Source organism: Cervus elaphus, chromosome X, assembly GCF_910594005.1.
Source record: "Cervus elaphus chromosome X, mCerEla1.1, whole genome shotgun sequence".
Classification (NCBI taxonomy): Eukaryota; Metazoa; Chordata; class Mammalia; order Artiodactyla; family Cervidae; genus Cervus; species Cervus elaphus.
In genome coordinates this window covers 160,350,377-160,361,526 of record NC_057848.1, presented here as the reverse complement: position 1 = coordinate 160,361,526, position 11,150 = coordinate 160,350,377, and the positions used below count along the sequence as shown (strand labels likewise).

General features: G+C 45.3%; 2 protein-coding genes across 5 annotated transcripts in view; one reads left to right on the top strand and one right to left on the bottom strand.

Annotated features, from left to right (window-relative positions):
- The first annotated feature begins 680 nt into the window (after positions 1 to 680).
- The window catches only part of LOC122689552 (carbonic anhydrase 5B, mitochondrial-like), a 35,905-nt gene continuing 25,435 nt past the window's right edge, over positions 681 to 11,150 (top strand). The window contains exons 1-2 of one of the 4 annotated variants that reach the window (XM_043896101.1): positions 681 to 1,686; positions 6,103 to 6,297. In XM_043896101.1, coding sequence (XP_043752036.1) covers positions 6,156 to 6,297 — 142 coding nt within the window. In that variant the 5' untranslated portion in view covers positions 681 to 1,686; positions 6,103 to 6,155. The remainder of the gene's footprint in view (positions 1,687 to 6,102; positions 6,298 to 11,150) is intronic. The other 3 variants (XM_043896102.1, XM_043896105.1, XM_043896103.1) reach the window with 3 other exon arrangements.
- LOC122689553 (translation machinery-associated protein 7-like) lies at positions 5,170 to 5,364 on the bottom strand. The gene has a single exon (XM_043896106.1). The coding sequence runs from the start codon at positions 5,362 to 5,364 to the stop codon at positions 5,170 to 5,172; it is 195 nt and encodes a 64-aa protein (XP_043752041.1).

The window sequence follows — 11,150 nt, the reverse complement described above, 5'->3', positions numbered from 1 at the left end:
ACATCTTAGCTAATTTTCTCTTCAATTCTTATCCCATCCAAAACCAAGCTGGGAAACCTCAGGCTATAAGCTCCTTGAAGTCTCCCTTGGCACTGGAACATAGTACTCCATAAATATGATTTCAGTGCATGAATAACTGAATGGCTAATGGAAAGTGCCCTTCTTCTAGGAGTGCCCATTCAAAGATTTCTGGACAGGAAGGAAAAAAAAAAGTTGGTAATAACCTCTTCACTCTTTTCTCTGTGGACCCAGAATTGTAAACCGAGACAGTAAAGACCTCTCAAAGAAGGGGTCCACAAGCAGAAATCTAAGTGTGGTGTTATCTTCACAGGCCCTCCACAGCAGGAGGGCACTGCTGCTGCTGCTGCTAAGTCACTTCAGTCGTGTCGGACTCTGTGCGACCCCAGACGGCAGCCCATCGGGCTCCCCCGTCCCTGGGATTCTCCAGGCAAGAACACTGGAGTGGGTTGCCATTTCCTTCTCCAATGCATGAAAGTGAAAAATGAAAGTGAAGTCACTCAGTCGTGTTCGACTCTTAGCGACCCCGTGGACCGCAGCCTACTAGGCTCCTCCGTCCATGGGATTTTCCAGGCAAGAGTACTGGAGTGGGGTGCCATTGCCTTCTCCGAGGAGGGCACCAGGTACCTTAAAAAGTCGTCGAAGGAGACACTAGGAAGTAGAGGAGTGTGCTTAATCCATGCAGCCCGCTATTTAAACTCGGTTGGTGAACCGGTAGGAACATAGTTTCAGTTGGTCCTCAGTTACCTTTCCTACCCGGTTTCTGCTCTTGGGGTTGTGGTGTTTGGAACCCGCAGAAATATGAAGCAAACTTATTTTTAGGCGAGAAGCAGAAACCTGCAAGTTCGTTTCACCCTATAAAAGCCGCCAACATCTAGCTCTGAGACCTGGACGATTTCCTCCAGAAATTCGTAAGCTCCGCCCGCTTCTCTGAGGCTTCTCAAGATCAGGCTCGGCCAAGTAGGGGAGAGCAGGGGGCGTGGATCTGCCAAGAGTGTAACCAGAAGTGGATGTCCTGGGACTCCAGGGAGTGGCCACGACGGAATACAAGGAAACGCGCGTGCGCGGAGTGTGATCTACGAAGACCTCAGGATCTTGTGTGCGGCAGGGACCTGAGGGACGGGCCTGGACACCGTGGGAAGGAGCGTCAGCGACGGCCACGTCGGGAGGGGAGTGGCCTAGGGGTAGCACAGAGGCGTGACCGGAAAATGTTGGACTCAATCTGCACGTTAAGGGCGTGGCACAGTCGCTCAGAAGCGCAAGACAGAGTTGGTCGAGACTGCGGGGTGTGAGCTCAGGCAGAGGGCAGATAAACTATCAGAGTGGAAGAAGAGACATAAGCACAAAGGGAGTGGCGTGGTGTCAGCTCAACAAGCATGACCCGAGGGATAAAAGGAATGTGAAAGGATTCCGATGAGTGTCGATAGCGAGGAGTGGCGTACAAGACGCAAGTGACGTAAGAGAAAGGCGGGCCCTGGTGTAGGCGCAACGTAAGGACGTACCGTGAACGTGGATGGTCCGTGGGGGCGTGGCTTTGACGCTCTAAGGAGTGCGACAAAGATGGTCCAGCGCCAAAGAAGGGTGGGTCCAGGCGGAGGCCAGAGGCGGGACCAACTTACCGCGCAGGCTCGTTGTCGCGGCTGGGAGCCCGGAGCGATGGCAGCAGAGGTATAGCCAGGGTCAGGGTGAAGAGCAGGTGGAGGGCTGGGCGGAGAAGAGTTTCGGGCTCCGACGCGGGGAGTGTGGCCGGGGGCGGGGGAACTTCAGGCTTCGTCGGGACGTGGGCGGAGCGCCCGGGGCCGTGACGTAGGATAAGCGAAGTGACGTGTTGCGGCGTGAGGGGCGTGTCTAGGCGAAAGGGGGCGTAGACAAGATGGCCGCACGCATGACCCTCGCATCCCGGTGGCAAACAGAGGGGTTTCCGCTCTGGGAAATCTTCGGATAAGGTCGGGCGGTTAAGTGGAGCGTGAGCGCAGGGGAGCGTTACCTAGCAGAGAGAGCAGGGATCCTCTTCTGCACACTACCATGCGCTGCAGTGGGCTCCGGACCCGGGACAGCTGTTGGCCCCTCTAGAGATGGCCAGTCCCGGCAGGGCTCCTCTGTAGGATGGAGGGGGAAGAAGCAGGAAATCACTCCTTCCCGCCTCTAATCCTGTTCCTCCGCTATGAGAGTCGCCAGAAAACTACACCCCTCTTAGAGTTTTGTGCATTTAAAAGTAGAACAAGTGTCCCAGAGAGTTTGGGAAGTGAGGGGGTTGCAGTTTCAGTGATCGAGTCCCAGCCAACTGGGATTCAGTCACATCTGCATTGTTGATCTTCTCCCTGACTATGCCAAGGGCTATGGACGGATTCACAACCACCCCCAGAGCAGAGGGTCAGCAGCTATGTCTTGTGGCCATGTCTAAGCCTTCTCTACTCCTCAGTTCTTCTATTGTTTTTGTTTTGTGTCCAGTCCTGGAGCTAGAGGGGAAGAGTCTACCAAATACAGATGTTGTTGGTGGCTGTGATTCTTTGTGGCATGAGTTAAGAGCTACTGCTCTCAGACTTCTCTTGTGGTCCAGTGGTTAAAACTCTGGGCTTCCATTGCAGGGGGCACAGGTTCGATCCCTAGTCTGGGAACTAACGTGCAGGGAGGCCAAAAAATAAATAAAGTAAAAGCTACTTCTCTGAGGATGCTGGAAAGTCCTTGTTATTAATGTAATTTCCTCTTGTTTATTTTTGCTGAAAAGCTTGAAAAACATGGGGAGATAACAAAGATGCGTTCATGTTATGTTGAGTAGGATTCATTCTCTGTCACCCACTGTAAACCACATTGCTTTCTGCTTCCCTTTTTTCCTTTGCTGACAATCTGGTCATCTCCACTGTGCTGTTTAAAATTCTTGATGGAATATGGAGAGAACTCGGGAATCTGGTGAAAGCTTTCACCCTACCCATAAGCTGCCCCTGCACATCCCTCAGAACGGTCTCTATTCTCAGCCTGCATTGAAGTCCACAGCTTACCAAAGTTCACTCATCTCCTGCTTTCCCCCTCCTCCCCTTCTGGGCCCTAATGAAGAGCTACACTGTTCCTGAGTATTTTGAAAATGAAAACCTGTCAACTTTCTAAGGCTTTCTTACTTTACTCAGAAATTTAAACTCAATGCCAGGTCTAAAATTCACCTAAAGGCCGAAAGAAGCAAGAGCACCATTGCTATGCTTGTGCACATCTGCCCTGATGTTCCTGGAGCCAGGCAAAAGGCTGCCACCACTTACACTTGGAGTACAATAAGAGTTGAATTCCTTTTGACTAAATATGAATATTGAGGAAATCTGATGGAAGGAGGGAAATTCCACTGGAGCAATTAGTTGCAGTGCACTAAACAATTATAAACTTAACCTTTGATAACCCCATATTGGGATCATACTCTGAAAGAAGTGAGTGAGAGGAGGAAGCAGATCTTTCTCAGTCAAGATAAGGAAACATACAATTAAAATTTCAGAGAATTGGAAAAGGCTATCTTCCTTTCTAAATCAGAAGGCAAAAAGTCAACAGTCCATTTGATAAGAAAGAAATTTGTTTTCAATGTAATTATAACCTTTAGTTGGGTTAATTTTTTCTGTTTTGCAAAATATAAATGGCTTAATCAGGCAGAGATCGAGAGCCAAGGCATTTAATAAATAATCTACAAATTATTTTAAAAGGCTTTTGGAATCTATTTTCATTCATGGATTTCTGTCTGCAAACAGCAGATAAGGAAGGTGTAAGTAAAATCTAAGAACATATATAAATAATCAATGATAGCAAAGGGGATGTAGCACAGAAAACTTACCTTCCCTGGGGTCCATCCACGTCATGGGCACATCTTTCCTGTGCCTGTATAACAAAATACAGCTTGAGAATACTGTACATTTATACCTTCCAGGATTCACCCATGGCCTGTTTAATAATGAGTATCAGTTTACTTTTAATGCTAAATTTTGCAGTTTATACTCTAGGTGCAAATTCATAAACATTTTTCTGATAAGGATCTTTCTGAAGCATATAACTTGACAGAAATAATCTCTTGTATTGTTACAGGTATTGTAGCCTGTACTATACTTAGTCACTCAGTTGAGTCCGACTCATTACAACCCCATGGACTGCAGCCCACCACCTCTTCTGTCCTTGGGGATTCTCCAGGCAAGAATACTGGAGTGGGTTGCTATTCCCTCCTCCAGGGGATCTTCCCAACCCAGGGATTGAACCCAGGTCTCCCGCATTGCAGGCTGATTCTTTACTGTCTGAGCCACCAAGGACACCTTAACATTAGCTAAATTTCCTATTAGGATTTCCCTGGAGCCCTCCTGGCCCCTGACCTTGCGTGTTCTGTTCCTTCCTTGATTACCTTTGACTGTTCTCTCTTGCCTCCCTAATCACCATGGTGGCTCAGGTGTAACAAATCCGCCTGCAATTCAGGAGACGTGGGTTCCATCCCTAGCTCAGGAAGATACTGTGGAGAAGGAACTGGCAACCCACTCCAGTATTCTTGCCTGAGAAGTCCATGGGCAGAGGAGCCTGGCAAGCTACAGTACATGGGGTCACAAGAGTCAGACACGACTTAGTGATTAAACAAAAAGACAACAAAATGACACCTGTTACCCCTGGGGGAGGGGATTTTCCTTCTCTTTCTAGCCTCACAATCTCTCCTGAGCACCAGCGTGGCATTGCCAACTCTCCCTAGACCTTTCCTCTCGCCTGCCCCCGCCCCAGCACCTCAAATCCAGTAGGATTAGCAATAAGAGCACCATCTTTCCCTCCTCACCTGCTCCCGTGCCAGGTTCTGTTTCTCTGTTCAGGGATTCATCCTCGTTCTACCACGAGGTAGACTATTCTACCACATTCTCTCACTTGAATTATTGGAATTTCATTTCAAACTCCACATACCCAAATCTGATCTATGGATTTCCCACCCAAAGCATTTTCCACACACAGCCTTCCCATCTCAGTCCATGGCAACTCCATCCTTTTTTTTGTTTTTGTTTTTTTACAAAAGTTTATTCTTAAATGTACAACAGGTTCCAAGACAACACTTCATTCTAGCTATAGGCGGCAACAGATATCATGGCAGGGAATCCAGGTGTTTAAACAGGAATGGAACTAAGGGTCATCATTGCCTCAGGCACAAGGAGCAGCTTACTTTTTGCTAGATTTCTTAATTCCACCAGTGGCCAGGGGGCCTTTCCCCACGGCCTTTGCTTTTAGCTCCTCGAGTTTCTTCTGCTCCTCCTTCTGCTTCTGCTTGAATGCCTTATCTTCCTCGTCTGTCTCCTTGGCTTGCTTCTTGGGCTGCTTCAGAGGCTGCTTCTTGCCACCTTCGCAGCCCGACATGGTGCCTGCCACCTCTTCCCCAGACCCTGCCACCGAACTGTTTAGGCCAAGAATCTGCCAGTCTTCCTTGACTTCTTTCTTTCACATCTTACAGGCTGTGTCCCCAAGATACAGGCCAGTGCCCAGCCACTTCCCATCACGTCCACTGCAGCATCCTTAGTTGCAGCCCCTGGATTATCCTGAATGGGGTCCCTGCTGCTTTCTTCCATTCTGGTCATTTTCCAATAGGGCACCCTGAATGATATTTTTTAAATGTATATCAGATTAACTTCCTCCTTTATTCCAAAAACCTCATTGTGTTCCCATTTTGCATAGAGCAGTAGTTCCCAATCAGAGGTGACTCCTGTTCTCCAGGGGAATCTGCAATGCCTGAGGATATTTTGGGTTGTCACAGTTGGATGGAGGGTACCACTGGTATCTAGTAGGTAGAGACAAAGGATGCTTCTAAACATGCTACAGTGCAAAGACCAGTTCTTTACAACAGACTTATCTGGTCAAAAATGTCAACAATTCCTAAGCTGAGAAACCATGAGAAAGAACCTTTACAATGGCCTAGAAGTCTCCTTGATACGGCATCCACTACCTCTAGACCTCATCTCCTACCACCCTCCTCCGGTTTACTCCACTCCTGCCATATTTACCTCCCCTTTCCCCATACAAACAATCTAAATGATGTTTTCCACATGCTTGGCACCTCTGTTGTTCAAGGCTTTGCCTCCTCTGTCCTTCTGCCTCTAGGTTATTAGGTTCCTGCAAGCTACTGGGGAGTTGATCAAGATTTTAAGCTAAAGATGGCGATGATGAGTCACCTGAGGGCCATTCTTCAAGCCTCTCCATGTAAGACACTGTGGAGAAGGTTCCAGACTCCGAGATCCACGCCTGCAAGGCCTTGCAGCCTCTACACCTGCACTTACAAATCCCGGAACCGAGTCTGTGAGTACACGGCTGCCTGGATGGAGTGGAAGCTGGTTGTTTCCTAAGAGTCACGTGTGTTGAGTGTGTGCAGCTCTGATGTCAGCGGCATTCCAGGCTGGGATTAGATGCCTTGAGGAGAATACCTCATTATTTATCTGTTAAAATACGGGAAGCTTTTCCCCTAACTTTATTGAGCTACAGCTGACCTAAGTCTGAGGTGCACATCATGATGATGCACTCTGGAACGTTCCATCCCTCATTAGAAATTGCAGAAGAGTTACTTGTAGCTGACCAGCTGGCCCATGTGTGCTTTGCTGTGACCCCGCAGATCAGGTGAGGTGGCAGATGGTCTTCCCTGACTCCACGGCACTGCTGCCATTGGGGGTGGCTCATTCCGTGCTGTTGGGGCTGGACTGTGCACTACAGACTTCATGGCATCCCTAACTGTCTCAAGACCTCCCGAAAGGTCCCCTGGAGGCAAAGTGACACTGGCACAGAACCCCTGGGATGATAGGAGAGGATAATGTGTGTGATGGTGGAGACATGAGTTTAATGCACTGGTTAAGCGTATCTGCCAAATAGTTATTTTCTATATTTTCCACCATTCACAGTGAATTCACACAGTTTTCCAGTGTTGGTTTGCTTCCAGATTGTAGGTTTCTCAACTTTTCTTCCTTAGGTTTACTCTCTCTGACCCTATATGCACATTAAAAAGGAACTTATGAGCAGTGCCAATCTAGCTAAATCCATTGCCTTGAAACTGCTTCATAAATATTTTTTTTTTCATAAATATATTTTTATTGTAAGTTTATTTTGTTTCTTCCATCATTGACTGTGTTCTCATTAAACTGAACTGGCCTGAGTCATAATAAATTTCTGGTCGCTGGGTGTGGCTTCCTACCAGCAAGCCCACCTTCTCCCCAGAATGGCTTCTTCTCAACACTGGTACTTTGCGGTCTAAGGCTAAAATGGAAAAAAGTAGTCATATTTATCTAGTTACTAAATTTTGTGTTAAGTGTGAGGGCTTTCCTTATTTTCTTGTTTGTTTATATTTACAGAAAGTATTTACTTTTTATTTACACAATGATGAAAGTAAATCCAGTATGCTCATGTCTTTAGGATAGTTTGCTCCTTTTAGTGCTGACAAAACCCCAGAAGGTAGTGGCTTAGGTAGGTGGGGGATTCTCTCTCTGTTTTTTAATAAACGTTTTTAATATTTATTTTTATTTGTTTGTTTGGGTTTTAGTTGCAGCACTCGGAATCTTTGGTTGCAACACATGGGATCCTTTTTGAGCAGCATGTGGGATCTGGTTGATAATTGGAAATGCAGGATCTTAGCCACCGGACCACCAGGGAAGTCCCAGGGGGACTTCTTTTGGTTAATTTCCCACATCAGATGAAATGTTCTTATTTGTTATTGGAAGAAACAGGTGAGACTCACTGTTTGATTGTGGTTTTCACATATTACACTGTCCCTCCTTGTTTCACCCAGGAGAATATTTGGTCTTTGCTGCCCTGAGCCACTGAGCATGTCCTGTTTGGATATCCTGGTCCCTCATCATTTGGTTAGGAAGACAGTACTCATTGATTCTGGAAGCTCAGTGACCCCAGAGGAAGGCCCAATACACTTGTGACCCAAGACCACTAGAGGTTAGTTAATGTTCAAAGTCCTTAGCTAGCGCCTCCCACACAGCGAGAACTCGGTGCTGGCAGCTACCTCTAGTACCACAGTTGTTATCATCATCACCATCATCACCATGTCATATGCTCAGCACCTCCCTCAGATGTCTGACCATTTTTAGGATCTGGGGAGCACAGCGAGGACTGACTGAAGGAGGAGGGTATGGCAAACTGACAAGTAGCATTTCACTAGGGCCTGTGCCCTATGCTCTACCTTCATTCCCCATCATCACCAGGCAATGGTGTCAACTCAAGCTGCTATTTGCTGTGATCTCAAGTTACAGACAGTAAATGTTGACAGTCCTAACCCTGTGGACTGGTAATATGATAAAATAAAGATTAAAGCCTGCACCAGTTACCCAAAATGAAAAGAAAATTACTTTTCATGTATCATCGAGTGAAATTTAGCTTAATTTTTTGTCTGATAAAAAACATTTAGGTTCCAGATTGTAGGTTTCTCAACTTTTCTTCCTTGGGTTTACTCTCTCTGACCCTATATGCACATTAAAAAGGAACTTATGAGCAGTGCCAATCTAGCTAAATCCATTGCCTTGAAACTGCTTCATAAATATATTTTTATTGTAAGTTTATTTTGTTTCTTCCATCATTGACTGTGTTCTCATTAAACTGAACAGCGACCAGACCTTAGACTATTGGGGAATAAGTTTAATAATACTAATTTTTAGTTTAATGAAATATAAAGAACATCATCTAGAATAGAAATGGTACAGATTTGTTACTATTCTATTGATTCTTAACATTTGTGATCTCCCTAGTTTTAGACAGAAGAGGAACATTTATTTTTAAAACAAGTTGGAATAGAATAGCAATGTATAAAATGTAGCTATTAGCCCCATGTATGTATTTGCATGTAAATAATGTATTCAGATTATATGGCTACCTGTGGAAATTTCCATTAGCAGAGAAACTTCTATTTGACAGGACTGGTCTATATTTTAGCTGAACTATGTCAGAAAACTGTTCTATTATTTCTCTAATTAATTTTGAAGAACACTAATAAAGCCTGGAGAACAACAGTATTGAAAAGCTTGTTTTGCAGTGTCTTCACAAAGAATTCCATTATTCCCCTGATAATATGGGCTGGGATACCCAGACTATATTGTTTTCCATTAACTTTCAAATCATCTTGAGAAACAATGGATGCGTTAAGAACCTTTTGGATTTAATTAACAGCCTCAGGGGTATCTGCAGCCACAATGCACTAGCAAATAGCCCTAAACTGACCACCAGGAAACGTGGGCCTTAGTCTGCTGCGGTGGTAACTGCGTGTGATGCTGTGGTTATCTGGGCTCAGCGTCAGTGCCTCTTACAGCCCTGATGCTCTAACAAGGCAGTTTGTGATTCTGTGACCATACTCAACCAAGTCACGTGAAAGGTCCCTGTGTATACCCTCACTGCAGTAGCCCTAGGCCCGCTAGAATGGCATTCAATTTGATGAGGAAACAGCGTATCTCACAAAAAAGGACAGTACAAGGCAAGGTACAGGAGAAAAGGTTAATGACGGTATAGAGCAGTAATGTCCAAAAGATATATAATCCAAGCCACATGTACTCTTCTGATTTAATAGTCACTCTGAGTGGGGGATAAAGAAACAGGTCAAAATCTGAGGTGGCACAGTGGTAAAGAATCTGCCTGCCAATGTAGGAGCCACAAGAGATGCAGGTTTGTTCCCAGGAAAGAACCCTCTGGGGTAGGAAATGGCAACCCACTCCAGTATTCTTGCCTGGAAAATTCCATGGACAGAGGAGTATGGTGGGCTTCAGTCCATGGTGTTGCAGAGACACAACTGAGCATGCACGCATGTGCATAATATTCTTTAACTCAGTATATCCAAAATATTATCACTGTAACATGTAATCAATATAAAAATTATAAGTGAGGTAGTTTACATGAATAAGTAAGTCTTCAGAGCACAGTGGGGTATCCTATACCCTACATTTTCAGCACATCTCACTGACTGACCAAGGGGAGTAACCTGGCAAGGTTCTGGAATAGCGTGGTAAGATCAGAGTTTGGGAAGGATGAGGAGAAGTAAAATTAGATGGGCATGGTGGGTTCCTAATATGAAAACCTTGGTGCCTGGACACAGAAGTTTGAACTTCACATAGTCTTTAACATGGGAACAACATGATGAAGGTGGTAATTTAGGAAAACTGATGGATGGCAAAACATAGTAGAGAGTAGTAAGAGAGGAGGAAAAGTGAGCAAAAGGACTTTTCCTCGAGGAAAAGTGTACGGTGTAGGGGCCTAAACTAGGCTGGTGGTCATGGGCTGGGCAAAGAAGAGATAAGCCTCAAAGATCCTTAAGGAAAAAACTGTGCTCAGCAGAGTAAAAGGAAATAAAGGTAAAACAGGAATGAACCTGAAAGGTTGTTGCTGAGCCTTGAAAGACGCCAGGATTCTTGGCCTCCAGAGGAGAGGAATTTAATCCGGGGCCAGTGACGAGGCTTGACTGCTCAGAGCTTTTATGTAATAAAGTTTTCTTAACGTGTAAAAGAGATAGGGAAAGCTTCTGACGTAGACATCAGAAGGGGGCAGAAAGAGTGCCCCGCTGCTAGTCTTTAGTAGGAAGTTATATACTTCCTAGCAGGCTGCTAATTAGAGAAAGGAAATGTCTCAAAACTCAGAGAGTGGCATCAGGCCACTCACCCACAACATGCATTTTGAGATAACATTGGTACAAGGTGAGTCATCCTGGGCCCTAAAACGACTGACAGGAATCTTGAAGAAAGGCAGGTTTCCAAGCAAATTCATAGTCTCATTAACACAGCATAAGAAAGTATTTGCATGAGTAAAACATACCGGATTGTCAAGTCGGTTCTGAGTCTTAAGCAGAATAGTACTAAAGAAAGACAGAGTCTAAGGTAAATACATAGTTCATTAACATAGCTTAAAAACATTTCCATAAGAAAAACACATTGGTTAGCTCAGGGAAAAGTTAAATTCTGGTGGAACCAGGTGTTGTTATGGCAACACAGATTTTTAAAGGAAACCACCTTTTAATTTCATACAGAGAAGGGAAAAAAATCTGACTCTTGTTGTTTGTTTCCTGCTGCTTAAGAGAGAGAAAAAATGTCTGACACTTGCAGCCTATTTCCTCCATTTGGGGGCCCCTAGCCTTTCTGCCTGTTACCCTCTCAAACCCTTCCCAGAATGATCTTTATTTTGTA